The sequence below is a fragment of the Nycticebus coucang genome, chromosome 6, assembly GCF_027406575.1.
Source record: "Nycticebus coucang isolate mNycCou1 chromosome 6, mNycCou1.pri, whole genome shotgun sequence".
Taxonomy (NCBI): domain Eukaryota; kingdom Metazoa; phylum Chordata; class Mammalia; order Primates; family Lorisidae; genus Nycticebus; species Nycticebus coucang.
Genome location: NC_069785.1, coordinates 111,982,772 through 111,998,188, shown reverse-complemented (window position 1 = coordinate 111,998,188; position 15,417 = coordinate 111,982,772). Strand labels below are relative to the sequence as shown.

The 15,417-nt window shown below is 43.7% G+C and overlaps 1 protein-coding gene across 1 annotated transcript in view; it reads right to left on the bottom strand.

Annotated features, from left to right (window-relative positions):
* The window catches only part of RAB39A (RAB39A, member RAS oncogene family), a 35,797-nt gene extending 20,701 nt beyond the window's left edge, over positions 1-15,096 (bottom strand). Inside the window, exon 1 of the mRNA XM_053593830.1 lies at positions 14,804-15,096. Coding sequence (XP_053449805.1) covers positions 14,804-15,030 — 227 coding nt within the window. The 5' untranslated portion in view covers positions 15,031-15,096. The remainder of the gene's footprint in view (positions 1-14,803) is intronic.
* Positions 15,097-15,417: the final 321 nt, after the last annotated feature.

Genomic DNA, 15,417 nt, shown 5'->3' with positions numbered 1-15,417 from the left:
CAGAAAGGGTGGCACCTGTGGCTCAAGGAGTAGGGCGCCGGTCCCATATGCCGGAGGTGGCGGGTTCAAACCCAGCCCCGGCCAAAAGAAAAAAAAAAAAAAACCAAAAACAGAAAAACAGAGAACTCAACTTATGCCTAGTGCTCCCAGTTAAAAACCCTAAGTTTAGGCAGAGCCCATAGCTCAGTAGGTAGGGTGCCGACCACATACACTGAGGTTGGTAGGTTCGGACCCAGCTCGGGCCAGCTAAACAACAATGACAACTGCTGCAACAACAACAACAAAAATAGCCAGGGATTGTGGTAGATGCTTGTGGCAAGAGAATCACTTAAGTCCAAGAGTTTGAGGTTGCTGTGAGCTGTGACGCCATGACACTCTACTGAGGGCAACATAGTGAGATTCTGTCTCAAGAAAAATAAAATAAAATAAAAAAAACGCTGTGTTTAATCATTTTCAAAGAATAATTTCCTTTTTTTTTTTTTTGCCACTGTTGTGGGAAGAGAAAATCATTTAGTGGTGGAAATGGGGAAAAAGATGGGAAGATCCATCCTTCTTAAACACACTGAAACTCAATAATCCTTATTTTCACATTCCCACTTCCAGAAGGTCCTTCCTTCCTTCCTCCCTCCCTCCCTCTCTCTCTTTCTTTTAGAGACAGCATTTTGCTCTGTTGCCTGGGCTGGAGTGCAGTGGCAGGATCATAGTTCACTGCAGCCTCCAACTACTGGGCTTAGGCGATGCTCTTGCCTCAGCCTCCCAAGTAGCTGGAATCACAGATGCATACCACCATGCCCTGCTACTTTACAAAAAAATATTTTGCACTAGGTGTGGTGGCTCACGCCTGTAATCCTAGCACTCTGGGAGGCCAAGGCAGGTGGATTGCCCTGAGCTCATAGGTCTGAGACCAGCCTGAGCAAGAGGGAGACCTCATCTTTAGAAAAATAGCTGGGTGTTGTGGTGGGCGCCTATAGTCACAGCTGCTCGGGAGCCTGAGGCAAAAGAATCACTTGAGCCCAAGAGTTTGAGGTTGCTGTGAGCCATGATGCCACAGCACTTTACAAAAATATATATATATATATAATAAATGTATATTTTAGTAGAGATGAGGTCTTGCTACGTTGTCAGGCTGTTCTTGAACGCCTGTGTTCATGTGATCCTCCTGCCTCAGCTGGGATTACAGGCATGAGCCACCAAGCCTACCTACGTGCTTTTTCTTTATTTTAAGCCTTTAGCTTAAAAATCAGTTTTCTTGAATCTGTGAATTCATTTTCCATCCCCTATCTGCTTTCTTGCTTTCAAACTTTTTTTTTTTTTTGTAGAGACAGAATCTCACTATGTTGCCTTTGGTAGAGTGCCATGGCATCACACAGCTCACAGCAACCTCCAACTCCTGGGCTTAGGCGATTCCGTTGCCTCAGCCTCCCAAGTAGCTGGGACTACAGGTGCCCACCACAATGCCCGGCTATATTTTTTGTTGCAGTTTGGCCGGGGCCGGGTTTGAACCCGCCACCCTTGGTATATGGGGCTGGTGCCCTACTCACTGAGCCACAGGCGCTGCCCTGCTTTCAAAATTTTGTTACTGTTACCCCCTTACCTCTTTTCCTTGTTTAGGGGCTTATTAGTTTTTTTAAATGCTATTGTCATTTTAGTGAGGTTTCAGGAAAAAAAGCTAAAACAGATACAGGTGTTCAATTTGCTCTCTTCCCAAGAAGCCACTTCTTTTCCTATTACTGTTGTCTCCTATTGCTGTTCTCTTCCTACCGACATATCCATCATGTCCCAGCATCAAGCACCACCTTTTCGGATACATCCTCTGAAACTGGCCCTCACCCTAGGCACAGATGACAATTTCTCCTCTGTTCTGCCACTGTAACTTAAAGTTCTTACCAGCCTTTCTGCCACTATTTCTCTTTGCTGTGTGTCCATGAGAAGATCGTTCATCATCCTCCAGTATCTATTCCCTCTGTCTTCCTTTTTTCCTCTTATCTTCCTTTACTAAGATAACTCCCAATAGTTTTAGCTGGCATATTGGAACCCACACAGAAACTATGTTCCTCAGTTTCTTTTGTAGGTAGTGGTGGCCACGACACTAAGTTTGGATTCACGGGATATAAGAAGTGATGTGTGCAGAAGGTTCATCTGCTTGAAGAAGCAATTTGCCTGGTTCCTCTGTCCCCTTTCTGCATGGTAAGAAATGACGATGACTGGTGAACCCTGGAAACAGATGCTGAGGCGGTGCTACCCTGATTACCCAGGACTGCTCATTGTGGACTATTACTACAGGAGAGAAAAACAAAGCTCTATGTTATTTAATTTTTTTAATTTTAATTTTTATTTATTTATTTATTTTTTTGAGACAGAGTATCAAGCTATCACCCTGGTTAGAGTGCTGTGACATCACAGCTCACAGCAACCTCCAACTCTTGGGCTCAAGTAATCCTCTTGCCTCAGTTTTTCTATTTTTAGTAGAGACAGGGTCTCACTTTTGCTCAGGCTGGTCTTGAACTCCTGAGGTCAAGCAATCCACCCGCCTTGTCTTCCCAAAGTGCTAGGATTACAGGTGTGAGCCACTGCGCCGGACCTCTATGTTATTTAAGTTGCTATATTGCGGCAGTCTCTTTGTTACAGCAGGATAGCCTGGATTCTACCCAGAACCAAGACTGCATAGATCTTGAATGTGAGACTATAGCTTAGGTATTTTTATATCTCTGGTTCCTGGCATATAGTTAAGCTAAATAAATGCATGGATTTCCACAAGTAAATCACTATCTTGATTAATTCCAGCTTTTCCAGAAAAAAAAAGGACAGCATTTAAGGATTAGAAAGCTATTCTATAGTACTTACGAAACTTCAGGACACCATCTCCTGTATTTGCTTCCAGCTTTGACCAATACTCAACACTCTCTTGTCAGGAAGGCAAAATGTTCAATACACTCACTTCAGTGTCAGAGTTCATTATCGTTAAACTAACTCTCACAGTGTAGTCACTGAGTACTGCACAAGGCTGACTGATGGCCACTGATGCCACAGGGGTTTGTAGGTTATCTGTACTGCTACTATTGTGTAAAGCAATTTCCCTTTTCTTTCCTTTTTTTTTGAGACAAGAGTCTTACTCTGTTTCCCAGCCTAGAGTGCCATGGTATCAGCTTAGCTCACAGTAACCTCAAACTCCTGGGCTCAAGCCATCCTCCTGCCTCAGCCTCCATAGTAGCTGGGACTAAGGCTCCTGCCACAACAAGATAATTAGCAGTAACATTATGGCTTGGGTAATTAACCTAGGTCTATAGGGATGAGGAGTTGGGTTGTGTGCAAACGAATATTTTTCAAGATAGAAACTGCACAGAACATTGAATACAGTGTTTTTTTTTTTGAGACATAGTCTCACTTTGTCCCCCTCAATAGCTCCATGGTGTAACAGTGCACAGCAACCTCAAACTCTTGGGCTCAAGTGATTTTCTCGTCTCAGCCTCCCAAGTAGCTGGGACTACAAGCACCCACCACAACTCCCCGCTATTTCTTAGAGACAGAGTCTCACTCTTGCTCAGGCTGGTCTCAAATCTGTGAGCTCAAGCAATCCACCCGCCTTGGTCTCCCAGAGTGCTGGGATTACAGGTGCGAGCCACCACGCCGCCTCCACTGAATATAACATTAAGAGAACTGGGCTCTTGTGCAAGCCATTTATGAGCTCTAAGGCCTTGGGCAAGTCAAAGCCTCTCTGGACATTAATTTTATTACATTAAAAACTAGACTCTTATATCAGATCGTCTCTCTGCTCCTTTCTAGTCTGATGGCTACAGTTATTTATCGACCAAAATGGGCAGAATGTTTGACCATAGTGTAATTGACCTCTGTAGTTTTTTTTCATGTATTTTTCTCCCCTTGGAATATTTTCTGGACTTTGTTTTTTTTTTTTTTTTTTTTTTTGTGGTTTTTGGCCGGGGCTGGGTTTGAACCCGCCACCTCCGGCATATGGGACCGGCGCCCTACTCCTTGAGCCACAGGCGCTGCCCTGGACTTTGTTTTTAATTTACCTCTCACTAGTTTTCCTCTCCTCTAATAATCCTCTGCTGTACAATAGATTATACAATCTCTTCCACTTTCTTCTTCTTCTTTTTTTTTTTTTTTTGAGACAAAGTCTCACTGTGTCACACTCAGTAGAGTGCCATGGCATCTTAGCTCATAGCAACCTCAAACTCTTGGGTTAAAGCGATTCTCTTGCCTCAGCCTCCCACATAGCTGGGACTACAGGTGCCCCGCCACAACACCCAGCTATTTTTTAGAGATGGGGTCTCGTTCTTGCTCAGGTTGGTCTCGAACTTGAGAACTCAAGCAATCTACCCACCTCGGCCAGCCAGGAGCTGGGGTTACTGGCATGAACCACTGCGGCTGGCAGTCTCCTCCACTTTTGATTCTCTTTTTATCGTCCATCCATCTGTTCTATCAGTTCTCAGTCTTAAATTTCACCTCATTATTTACTTCATTAACTTTTCCTTTTCTAATCCCATAGCCTCTCAGTAGCCACTTTATATCTAAGAAATATAAAAATATGAGGATTCATTCATTTGCTTCTTTTTATTTCTTTCAGGTTTCCTACAGAATTTATTGGAAGGTTTTGTACTTAAAGGAAGTACGAATCAGGGTAGAAGTATGAGAAGTTGCTACAAGTCAGGCAAGAAGATAAATTTTTAATTCTGAATGAAGGTACAAAAATTAAAGACTTTCAAAAAATACTAGATCTCTCCCTAAAAAGTGGTAATCAAGTAGTTAAAAAGGGAGACTTGAAATCATCCAGAAGCACAGAAAAAGAGACACAGAGAATCATCTGAGAGAAGAAACTCTGAAAGGTCCACAAATATATTCTTCAAATTTAAGGAACTGTCTACACTTTTCTTTAAAGTATCCGATCCTAAGTGTGCTCTGTGAACATTAGTAGTGAAAAATGCTCTGTGTAAACGAACTCTGGGCTGGGAAACACCACATCTGCCTCAGGGGTTCACAATGTGTTTTTTTTTTTTTCTTCAATGTGTTATTAGTATATTAAAAGCTCTGAGAGGTCCTGAAATGACCCTATATTTCCCAAATTACTTGATAAAAAAACCTATTCTCAAATTACATCTATTATTGTAACTTTGAAAAAATGCTATTCCAGAGAAAAATGATAGGCAGTGACTATAATTTGATAATCTATAATCTTTCTTCATAACGCCTTCTCTTACAGCTAGGAAGTTCTAACTATCTAACTCCCTTTTGCAGCAGAAGAGGTTTCACTGTGAGGCACACACTATTCTTTTGCATATCTGAGACAAAAGTCTGTCATTAAGTCTATACTTTAGCCTTATCTATTCAAGGTCTTATCACACTGAGATCTGTTTAAAAAAAAAACCCAACATTTCGAAAGGCCAAAGAATCAGAAGAAAAAAAATCCCTTTTCCTATTTCTGGTACAGAAAGATAATTTTTAAAGAGGCTATTACCAATCATACAAAAAGTAGGGAGAAATGGGCTTTTCACAGAAGAAAGTCACTGATGACCTTTTGGACAAGCCTTGTTAAAGACCTTTCTTGGGCTGCATGTGGTGGCTCAAGCCTGCAATCCTAGCACTTTGGGAGGCTGAAGTGGGAAGAAAGTTTGTCTAGGCAACACAGGGAGACCTTGTCTCCAAAACAAAACAAAACAAAGCTAGGCACAGTGGCAAATTCCAGCTACTCTGGAGGCTGCGATAGGATCGCCTGAGCCCAAGAGTTGAGACTGCAATGTGTTATGATGATGCCACTGCACTCTAGCCTGGGCAACAAAACAAGACCTTATCTCAAAAAACAAAATAAAACAAGACCCTTTATTATGTGATTTCTGATGCACTCACTATATTAGTAAAGTGAAAACAAGAACAAGAAAGAAATCTGTTTCCTCACCTCAGTATTTTTCAATGTATTGAGGTATTTTCAATGATTTCTTTATATCCTGGCTATTGATATCAGTGGATGGTCTTAGAGACTTACAGCCAATAGTAATAATAAAAATCTGATTTAGCAAAGTATTCCTAAATTACAAATGATTCATTACTGTAAGAAGGAAAATAAAAATAACCAATATATTTTAAGAATATTGAAGAGAACACTGTTAAGATTTTTAAACTAACCTAATATACTAGCTAGCCACTAACATTCTCTCAGTAATGCTTATATATAGATCCACTATCTTTATTTTCAAACTCTTTTACAGCTGAATGTAAAAATATTCTTGTATAGACTGGGTGTGGTGGCTCACGCCTGCAATCCTAGCACTCTTGAGAGGCTGAGGTGGTAGGATCACTTGAGCTCAGGAGTTTGATACCAGCCTGAGCAAGAACTGGACTTCTCTAAAAAAAAAAAAAAAAAAAAATTAGCTGGGCATTGTGGCAAGAACCTGTAGTCCTAGCCGCTTGGGAGGACGAAGCAGAAGGATCACTTGAACCTAGGAGTTTGAGGTTGCTGTGCGCTAGGGTGACGCCACAGCACTCTAGCCTGAACAACAGAGTAAGTCTCAAAAAAATAAATAAAATAAAATAAAATTTTGTACATTTAAAACACATACTTTGACCTCAGTTTCACATTTTTCTGGAACTCCTATAGGCCAGTACAGGACTTTATTATATATTTCATAGTAGGTTAGGCCATATTGTATGAGGTGGCAATTTTTAAAGTGAATCTCCCTGAATCATATATATCAGAATTGATTAAAAGTTACTGATATTTAGGGGCGGCACCTGTGGCTCAAGGAGTAGTGCGCCGGTCCCATATGCTGGAGGTGGCGGGTTCAAACCTAGCCCCAGCCAAAAACCAAAAAAAAAAAAAAGTTTGAGACCAGCCTGAGCAACAGAAGAAAATCCTGTTTCAAACAAACAAACAAATAAAGTGGTGAGCATCTTTAAAAAAAAAAAAAGTTACTGATATTTAGAGGCAGATTTATTTTTTGGTTGCAGCCATCCTTGTTGTTTGGCGGGTCCAGGCTGGATTTGAACCCACCAGCTCAGGTGTATGTGGCTGGCGCCTTAGCCGTTTGAGCCACCAGCACTGAGCCGAGGCAGATTTATTAAAATCATAAAGTACAGGCTTTGTAGGAATTTTACTTTAGAGAAAATTAAAATATCTTCTTGATTATATCTGATATTCTCTGGTATATGTATGTGTGTGTGTGTGTGTGTGTGTGTCAGTATCACTCAAGGGCCCACCTTTCTTTTCTGTTGCAATGGTTTTGCATGCTAGCCAAGCTGATTGACAGCGGTTGGAAATTTCCTGTCTCAGACTGATCAAAGTACTTTTCTTCATGTGAAAACACTGTGGTTATCCTTGTACTCAAATCATCTTTAACATTGTTTCTAGTCCTTGCTTTGAAAGCTAAATGGGGCTGGGGGGCAGTGAGTCAGAATAGGTGGTCCTCACTGTGGATGATAAGAGGAAATTCCAACACCTATCAAGTCACATGTCAGTAACTGCCAATAGGGAAATGTTACCTCCAGATGAATCATTGTCTCTCTTGGGGGTCATTCTCTTTTGGAATGCAGAAACTCCAGGCAGGACCCTTACTAAGTTGTTCTCAACTATTAATAATTTTGTGTGCCTGGCGGCTCCGGTAGCTCAATGGGTAAGGCACCGGCCCCATATACCAAGGGTGGAGGGTTCAAACCTGGCCCCGGCCAAACTGCAACAAAAAATAGCTGGGCGTTGTGGTGGACGCCTGTAGTCCCAGCTACTCAGGAGGCTGAGGCAAGAGAATCACCTAAGCCCAGGAGTTGGAGGTGGTAACGCCACAGCACTCTACCGAGGGTGACAAAGTGAGAGTGTCTCAAAAAAATTTTTTTTTCGTGTGTGTGTGTGCCTTGGTCTTCCAGCTACTCTGCTCCCTGAAGCCAAGATAGAGGATTAAGGGATAGCCAGATTTTTGATTGATGTGTGAGGAAGAATAGAGGGGAAGGATGGGTCATGCTCTCACTATCCAAAAACAGAAAAAAAGAAAGGTGGAAAGGCCTTTCCCAGAGAATAAGCTTTATCCACTTCACAATTTTGCCTATTGCAGGCCCAGGGCCTTCAGATATTTGGTATTTAGGACCTCAGGGTGTATAATTTCCTTCATACATCACTGCAACATAGAGGTTGTGGCTACATATGCTAAATCGACTGATTCATTGAAAAAAAAAAAAGAGGAAAGCTATAACACATTTTCCAAATTACTGGCTACTTTCTTGACTATACTGACTGACTATGCAATCACTCAAAAAATTCCGAATGCCCATAGTAGATGCTGAAAATAATCTTTGGCGAATAAAAATATGTTTGGCTACACAAATCATCTTTTCACATTCTGCTACACTTGTTAGAAATGATGTTGGCTTCCTCTCGTGTACCATTTTACTCTGAAACACCAAAAAAAAAAAACAGACACTTGTAACTGCTCATTCCTTCTTCCACAAATTTCTCTTTCCCAAAGAGATCTGCATTAGATGACCAACAATACCTATGTAATATACTTGTGTTACATTGTAAAAATAAATACAATTTAAAATCTGTTGGAATCCCCAACACACAAGTTAAGCCTTAAGACAGAAATGATTGTGATCTGAATCACGCAGCATATTTGCAATTCTGTGCCTTGAATTATAGCTGAAGTCTCTTCCTCATTGTTCTTGATCAATCTGTAAATGACTAGGAAAGGCCAGAGAGCCATCTCCCCCTTCCCATCACTGATCTCTGTTATAGATTAATCACCACCTTTATTATCGTGTACCCAACTCAGACCAGACTGCACAAACAGGTGCCCTATTGATACAGGGTTCCCCTGATTAGGGCTGTACAGAGACTCCCCATTTTTCTGGGCCTGAGCAGGCTCAGATTCAGAGCTCCATTCTCTAGGCCTCAAACAGGCTCTATGCAGGCCACTTTCTCTGGACAGAAACAAGCTTGTAAAAAATCAGCTTGACCACTCCCTTAAGAAGCAGAAAAGGCCTCGCCTGGGGCAAAGATTGTAAGGACCCAATTCTTCTGCACTATGGAAGTTTTTTTTTTTTTTTGTAGAGACAGAGTCTCACTTTATGGCCCTCGGTAGAGTGCTGTGGCCTCACGCAGCTCACAGCAACCTCCAACTCCTGGGCTTAAGCGATTCTCTTGCCTCAGCCTCCCGAGTAGCTGGGACTACAGGCGCCTGACACAATGCCCAGCTATTTTTTGGTTGCAGTTTGGCCGGGGCCGGGTTTGAACCCACCACCCTCGGTATATGGGGCCGGCGCCCTACTGACTGAGCCACAGGCGCCGCCCTGCACTATGGAAGTTTTTTTTTTTTTTTTTTTGTGGTTTTTGGCCGGGGCTGGGTTTGAACCCACCACCTCTGGCATATGGGACTGGCGCCCTACTCCTTGAGCCACAGGCACCACCCACTATGGAAGTTTTAAAATTAACTTCTGCCCACAGGCCTCTGGCATCAAATGGTTGTGACATATTCCAGACTAATATCCTATCTCCCTCCCAAACCCCCCTGCCCACACATTAGGAAAAGGCCCACATGGACTACCCACTTGGGTCTTCCCTTCGCTGCAGTGGAGGCTTCCTTATCTAGCCATCAATAACATCTGTCCTTTCACTTATTCTCGTGGACAGTGGATTCATTCCTTGAATCTCTAAGACCAAGGACTTGGCAAAGAGAGACTGTAGCTATACTATGACAGTTACATCTTTAGTACTATGGAATGTTAAATATACCTTTCCTGAAAGAACAAGACCACCTCAACTAATCAAACTATTGTAATTATGCATTAAGCCTCACAAGGAAAAATGGTAAATTCTAGGCCAGGCATAGTGGCTCATGTCTATAATCCTAGCACTCTGGGAGGCCAAGGAGAGAGGAGGATTCCTTGAGGCTAAGAGTTCGAGATCAGCCTGAGCAAGAAAGAGATTTCCATCTCTATTAAAAATAGAAAAATTAGGGCGGCGCATGTGGCTCAGTGAGTAGGGTGCCGGCCCCATATACTGAGGGTGGCAGGTTCAAACCCAGCCCCGGCCGAACTGCAACAACAACAAAAAAAATAGCCGGGCATTGTGGCGGGCACCTGTAGTCCCAGCTACTTGGGAGGCTGAGGCAAGTGAATCGCCTAAGCCCAGGAGTTGGAGGTTGCTGTGAGCTGTGTGATGCCATGGCACACTACCAAGGGCGATAAAGTGAGACTCTGTCTCTACCAATAATAATAATAATAATAGAAAAATTAGCTGGGTGTGGTGGTGAACAGCTGTAGTCCCAGCTACTCTGGAGGTTGAGGCAGGAGAATTACTTGACCCCAGGAGTTTGAGGTTGCTATTAGCTAGGCTGATGCCACAGCAGTCTACCCAGGCCAATAGAGAGTCTGTGTCAACGACAACAACAAAAACAAAGTTAAATTCTGTGACGTTTCCTTGAACTTTGTCTATATAAACAATCCCAAACTCTTACATTTTGGAAGACTGACTTCCATTCTTTTTTTTTTTTTTTTGACACAGAATCTCAATCTGTCACCCTGGGTAGAGATTGTAAGGACATACCTCACAGCAACCTCAAAGTCTTGGGTTCAAGCAATCCTCTTATCTCAGCCTCCCACGTAGTTGGGACTATTGGTGCCAGCCACAACTCCCAGCTAATTTTTCTATTTTTTTTGCAATTTTTAGCCAGGTCTGGGCTTGAACCCGACACCTCTGGCATATGGGGCCGGCACCCTTCTTCTCTGAGCCACAGGCGCTGCCCACTAATTTTTCTATTTGTAGTAGTGATGGGGTCTCGCTCTTGCTCAAGCTGATCTTGAACTCCTGAGCACAGGCAATCCACCTGCCTTAGCCTTCCAGAGTGGTAGGATTACAGGTGTGAGCCACCGTGCCCACCCAATAATAAAAACTTAACATTTGAGTATCACATTAGTTTACAGTTATGCTCACATACACATTATTTTCCTAAGTCCTTTTCACTTTAATTTTGTTTCTTTGATTTTATCCAAGTAGTTATCCTCCACTACTATGTTAATTTGAGCATTGAAAACTGAGGCTGATCATGGTGAAGTATCAGCCACTACTATTTTTTTCTTTTTTTTTTTTTTTGTTGAGACAGAGACTCACTTTACCGCCCTCGGTTGAGTGCCATGATGTCACAGGACTCACAGCAACCTCCAGCCAGCCTCCTGAGCAGCTGGGACTCCAGGCGCCCGCCACAACAACGGGCTATGGGTTTGAACCCGCTACCCTAGGTATACGGGGCCGGCGCCCTACTCACCAAGCCACAGGCGCTGCCCAGCCACTACTTTTTTATTGTTCTGTAACATATTTGCTTCTGCTTTCTAGCTACTGCATGAGCTGTCTAAAGTAGGTTCATTTTTGTTAGTTTATATCTAATCACTAATGAACTTTCAAATATAACATTTCCAGGGGCGGCGCCTGTGGCTCAAAGGGGTAGGGCGCTGGTCCCATATGCCAGAGGTGGTGGGTTCAAACTCAGTCCCGGCCAAAAACTGCAAAAAAAAATAAAATAAAATAAAAATAATAATAACAATAATAATAAAATAAAATAAATTAAAAAAAACATTTCCTACAAATTCTTCCTGTGTGATTATGACTAATGATAGGAATACATCTTCAAGAACTATTATACCCTTCTATGAAATATAATGTGCAAAGATATATATTATACAAAATAAGAATGTATTTTCCTGAAGATAGATACAAAATAATTTAACAGTAATTGTTTCAAATGCAATTTTATGGTGAAACATTCCAATAAATGAGAGTAAAGCAAGTATTCTGAGGTAGCTACTGAAATATGTATGTACTTATGAATATAACTTTGGTAAAGAGCCAAACAAAATAAAGTCTGACTCACTGTCAATAAACATTCCCTAAATGTCCTTGCATTGTTATGGGAGAGTTATGCTCTGGTTTTAATAATGTATATAACATGAATTACCATTTATGTTCTTCTTAAAGGCATTAAAAAACAATCATCTATTTAGCAGAAAGGGCTTTAAAGTCTACCGAGGTAATTATCCTTTACTTTCCTGTCAATAAGTTGAGAAGCTACTTTTAAGGAAATATTAGACACAGTAAGTTTTTACCACCTATGCTTCATGTAGTTTTCAATTCACAATGGTTGCTGGAAGTTTAAGGCATAAAGTATAGGCTTTTATTGTATTCACTTTATAGGTTGGAGCAAGAGCTATTAGTAAATGCTTTTTTCTTATTTTTATTTATTTATTTATTTATTTTGAGACAGTCTTATTATGTCGGTAGAGTGCTGTAGCTCACAGCTCACAGCAACCTCCAACTCCTGGACTTAAGTGATTCTTTTGCCTCAGCCTCCCAAGCAGCTGGGACTACAGATGCCGGCCAGAACGCCCAACTGTTTTTTGTTGCAGTTGTCATTGTTGTTTAGCTGGCCCAGGCCAGTTTGAACCCGCCAACCTGGGTGTATATGGCTGGCACGGTAACCACTGTGCTATCGGCGCAGAGCCAAATGCTTTTTTCAGACCTCCAAATATCTCAAAGTTCATCTCTGATTGAGAATACAAGTGAAGGAATTTACAATTAACTTAGAATGGTACAACTGGAAGGAATCTTAGAGCTTATGACTCCCTTAATTTTATAGATGAGGAATCAGAAGTTGGAAGAATTATTTTAATTAAAAGAGGCTTCTTGAAAAGGGAAAACATTTCTTTCTTTTTATTTATTTTATTTTTTTTGAGACAGAGTCTCACTTTGTTGCCCTAGGTAAGGTACTGTGGCGTCACAGCTCACAGCAACCTCAAACTCTCGGCTTAAGTGATTCTCTTGCCTCAGCCACGCAGGTAACTGGGACTACAGGCGCCCGGCTGGCTACGGAGCCTCAAACTGTCACCCTGGGTAGAGTGCCGTAGCATCACAGCTCACAGCAACCTCCAACTCCTGGACTCAAGTGATTCTCGATTCTCCTGCCTCCACCTCCCAAGTAGCTGGGACTAAAGGCACCCACCACACACTTTTTTTTTTTTTTTTTTTGCAGTCTTTGCCTGGGGATGGGTTTGAACCCGCCACCTCCGTCATATGGGGCCGGCTCCCTACTCCTTTGAGCCACAGGTGCCACCCCAACGCCCGGCTATTTTTTGGTTGTAGCCATCTTTGTTGTTTGGCGGCCGGGGCTGGATTCGAACTCACCAGCTCAGGTGTATGTGGCTAAAGCCTTAAGCCGCTTGGGCCACAGGCGCTGAGTCAATGCCCGGCTATTTTTTTGTTGCAGTTGTCCTTGTTTAGCTGGCCTGGGACAGGTTCCAACCCATCAGCCTCGGTGTATGTGGCTGGCACCATAACCACGGTGCTAAGGGCACCAAAAAGGGAAAACATTTCTTCATGGAATTCTAATGTATCATACAATAGAATCAAATCAATAACCTTTAACACCTCTCTGAAGGGCTGGCCTTAGCATCTTTCCACTTCATACACAGGAAAAGTAAGGTATAAGCAAGTGAAGCAGTTGATTCATCTCTGTGAATCAGTGTCATAGCCGGGAAAGGAAGCCAAAACTTTGAATGTTGGACCATTCTCATAGATGTAGGCTGATCTCATTTGGAATGGATGCTGGCTGGGGGCGAGGAGAGCCATGTTTGGGAAGTCCCCTCATGGAGCACTGTGTTTTGCAAGCACAGCAATTGCTGACAAATGCAAAATGCTTGCTTAAATCAGTTCCAATTGATAATGCAATCTTTAGGAAACAAAACACTGTAATACAACAGTTTTACTTCCTTCCTCTAAAATGAAGTGTGTTTGAATCCTAGAAATTTAAAATGTGCTTTAAATCTGGTTCCATCTCCAATATGCAGGAAATGCATATAATTGTTTACTTTTTATTTACAAAAGTCTACTTAGTGAAATCTTTCACGTCCCCGGTAAACATTTGGAATGAGACTATTTATTTGGATCCTTCTTTATCTATTTTGAAATGTTATTTTCTGTTCTATTATCACCCTGGAACGTTAAGTACCGTTCATAAGCAAAATTAAAGTTCCTGACAAATCTCAACATATATCTCTTTTCCCACCAAACCACCAATGATGGCAACTTCTAAAGACAATTCAAGCCTTAAACACACACACATACATAAACACCCTCGGCTGTGCCAGTGTCCCTGCTGGTGCTTCTAGTCGCCCTACAAGCCCCATTCCCACGGGTCATGACCCCGTATTTCTGTGAAGACCGCATTCAGGGCAGTGAGGTGTTCAAATCATTACCGCATTCATTTCCCTGTGATGCCCAGTGAGCTCACTCAGTAACCTGGGTTGAAGCGCTGCTTGTAGTAAAGCTAAAGGACCAATTACGAATCTGGGAACCCTACTTCGCAATTCTCCCGGGCCACATAGCGGGAAGCTGCTTGGTTAGGACAGGAAAAGGGGCGCTTGGAGGAGGGTGGTCGGCCAGGTGCGCAGCGCGGGGAGCCGAGTTTCCAGAGAAGGCAGCGGGGGAGGGGGTGACGAAGCGGATCAAAATATTGGCAGGGGGAAAAAAGGTAGGGGAAGAGGGGAGGTGGCGACCTCGACCCTGGTTCAGGCGGGAAAGGAAAGACGGGGGGCGCAGGAAATGGGCGCCAAAGAAAGAAGTGATAAATTGCGGAGGAGGAAGTCGTCCCTGGAAGAGGAGGGGCAAAGGGGAAACGAGAATGGAGTGTTTGCACTTTCGAGAGGGAAGGGCCGGAGCCTCCCGCGACAAGGGCCGTGGGGCAGGCGCTTGGGGAAGCAGCGTTTGGACGGCGGAGGGGGCGGCGTGGTCCCCGAGTCCGGGCGCGGGCCGCCCTACCTGAACCGCTCCTGTCCCGCCGTGTCCCAGAGCTGCAGCTTGATTCTCTTGCCAGGCTCGATCTCGAGCAGGCGGGAGAAGAAGTCCACGCCGACGGTGGGGTCGCAGGCGGGGGAGCGCAACCCGGGGAAGCGGCCCTGGGTGAAGCGGTGCAGGAGGCACGACTTGCCAACGGTGGAATCCCCGATCACTATGAGGCGGAACTGGTAGATCCAGATGGTCTCCATCGCTCACGTGCCCCGCTGGCTCCCGGGCCGCCCCACCCGCAGGGTAAGTTCGGCGGAGGGAACTGTCCCTTCAGCACCTCGCAGGCGCCCGCCCGCCGGCTTCCAGCATATTCCTGCGGCTGCAGCCGCCGCCTGGTCCCTGCCCTCTTGGGAGGGGGAGGCGGGGCCCGCCTCAGTTTGGGGCGGGGCCTCGGACTGGGGGCGGGGTGCAGTGCTGGGGAGGGGGAGACAGGCTTGCGGGACGCGAACTCCCGCCCCCGGCCCACTGTAAATCACTCTTCCCCAAAGCTCACTGGACGCAGGAAAGAAAATGGGTGTGGCAAAAGGACGTGACAGCAGCAACAACCAATGAAAATAAAGAAAGGTCTCTACTCCGAGAGGGTCAGC